The 1,486-nt window shown below is 40.2% G+C and overlaps 1 protein-coding gene across 1 annotated transcript in view; it reads left to right on the top strand.

The window, feature by feature from the left end:
- The first annotated feature begins 653 nt into the window (after positions 1 to 653).
- LOC122360855 (squalene monooxygenase-like) overlaps positions 654 to 1,486 on the top strand; it is a 3,608-nt gene continuing 2,775 nt past the window's right edge. The window contains exons 1-4 of the mRNA XM_043261702.1: positions 654 to 662; positions 805 to 1,018; positions 1,090 to 1,261; positions 1,343 to 1,439. Of these exons, the coding sequence (XP_043117637.1) occupies positions 654 to 662; positions 805 to 1,018; positions 1,090 to 1,261; positions 1,343 to 1,439 (492 nt within the window). The remainder of the gene's footprint in view (positions 663 to 804; positions 1,019 to 1,089; positions 1,262 to 1,342; positions 1,440 to 1,486) is intronic.

Here is a 1,486-nt window from a genome sequence, read left to right as displayed (position 1 = left end):
TTTTTTTTTGTTATAGTCATGCATCATGCATGCCGTCCTGATATTTTACTGTTACAGCTATTGCAAGTTATCTAGATTTTGTTCAACGTGTATATGTCGCCCCCTGTAGGCTGTGGAAGTATCTCACAATAAATTGAGATTACGTACGGAATTCAGCACTGTATAATTCGAAGTAGAATTAAAATGGAATAAAAATGACATATTTTGATCTATGTATTTTACATGTTTTACAAACGTTACATATTATGCTGGGGGTGCCAGAACATACATGTTAAGCATTTTTCAATATATGCCAAAATCGATTTCTACATAGCACAAACATAGAACTAACACATAAATAGCACGTGCCACGATGTTCAATAAACAGCGAGGCCATGCCACTTTAGGGCGCAAGCCTTTGATCTAATCGCACAGTGATATGATTGGATATCGTCATGAGTGGGCGGGGTTTATATGCTCGCTCTCTAAGCTCTTCTTGTAATGCTCTGTCAGCCTACTTAGCTCGTTGGGTCAATAGTATAGATGTCATGATTTCAGTATTCCGCCATTATAAATGCAACAGCTTCCTGTGTATGCTCGTCTTTAATTCACGACATTTTAAGGTATGACTATGGATAGATCCGTGAAATGTAACTTATAATAACCTAAATAACATGATCGCGGTAAGTGTTGTAGTCTATTTATGCATCTATATATACACCAGTATTATTTAATAGCAGTTTATTTGTTTTTAATTGATTCATTTGTACTTTTTTATTAATTATTTTTTATGTCTGCCTTTTGTTTGTCTATTATGTATTACAGAATAACATCACCGACATTGGAGATTTTGTTCCCTCGGACCCTGAGGTGATCATCGTAGGGGCCGGTGTTCTGGGCTCCTCGCTGTCAGCGGTTCTTGGGCGAGATGGACGAAAGGTTACAGTGATTGAGAGGAGTCTTAGAGAGCCTGACAGAATAGTGGGTGAATTGCTGCAGCCTGGTGGATATCGTGCCCTCAAAGAACTAAACCTGGAAAGTGAGTTTCTTTAGTTTTTTCAGTTTTCATTGCCACTTCTAATGACGTGACCTATAATACATATTTTGCAGAGTCAGTTGAAGGGCTGGATGCATGCACTGTGAATGGGTACATCATTCATGATACTGAAAGTGGGATGGCTGTGGAGATTCCTTACTCTCAAGACCAGGCTCAGTGCGGCCGAGCTTTCCACCATGGTCGCTTTATCATGGGTCTGCGAAGAGCTGCTTTAGCAGAGCCAAAGTAAGGTTAGCATACGTGTCTTGCGTGTTTAAAATATTGCAGGTGTTTTCAATAACGCATTTTTACCTGGTGTTTGTTGAGTGTGAGGGTTATTGAAGGCACAGTAACGAACCTTGAAGAGGAAAATGGCTGTGTCACAGGCGTCCAATACAAGGACAAACATTCTGGGAAAATACAGGTCAGTCAAAAGACCACACCCTCCCACCCATCCACCCATGCACCCAT

This window comes from Puntigrus tetrazona, chromosome 16 (assembly GCF_018831695.1).
Source record: "Puntigrus tetrazona isolate hp1 chromosome 16, ASM1883169v1, whole genome shotgun sequence".
NCBI lineage: Eukaryota > Metazoa > Chordata > Actinopteri > Cypriniformes > Cyprinidae > Puntigrus > Puntigrus tetrazona.
The sequence above is the reverse complement of the archived record's forward strand: the minus strand, read 5'-3'. Positions and strand labels throughout refer to the sequence as shown.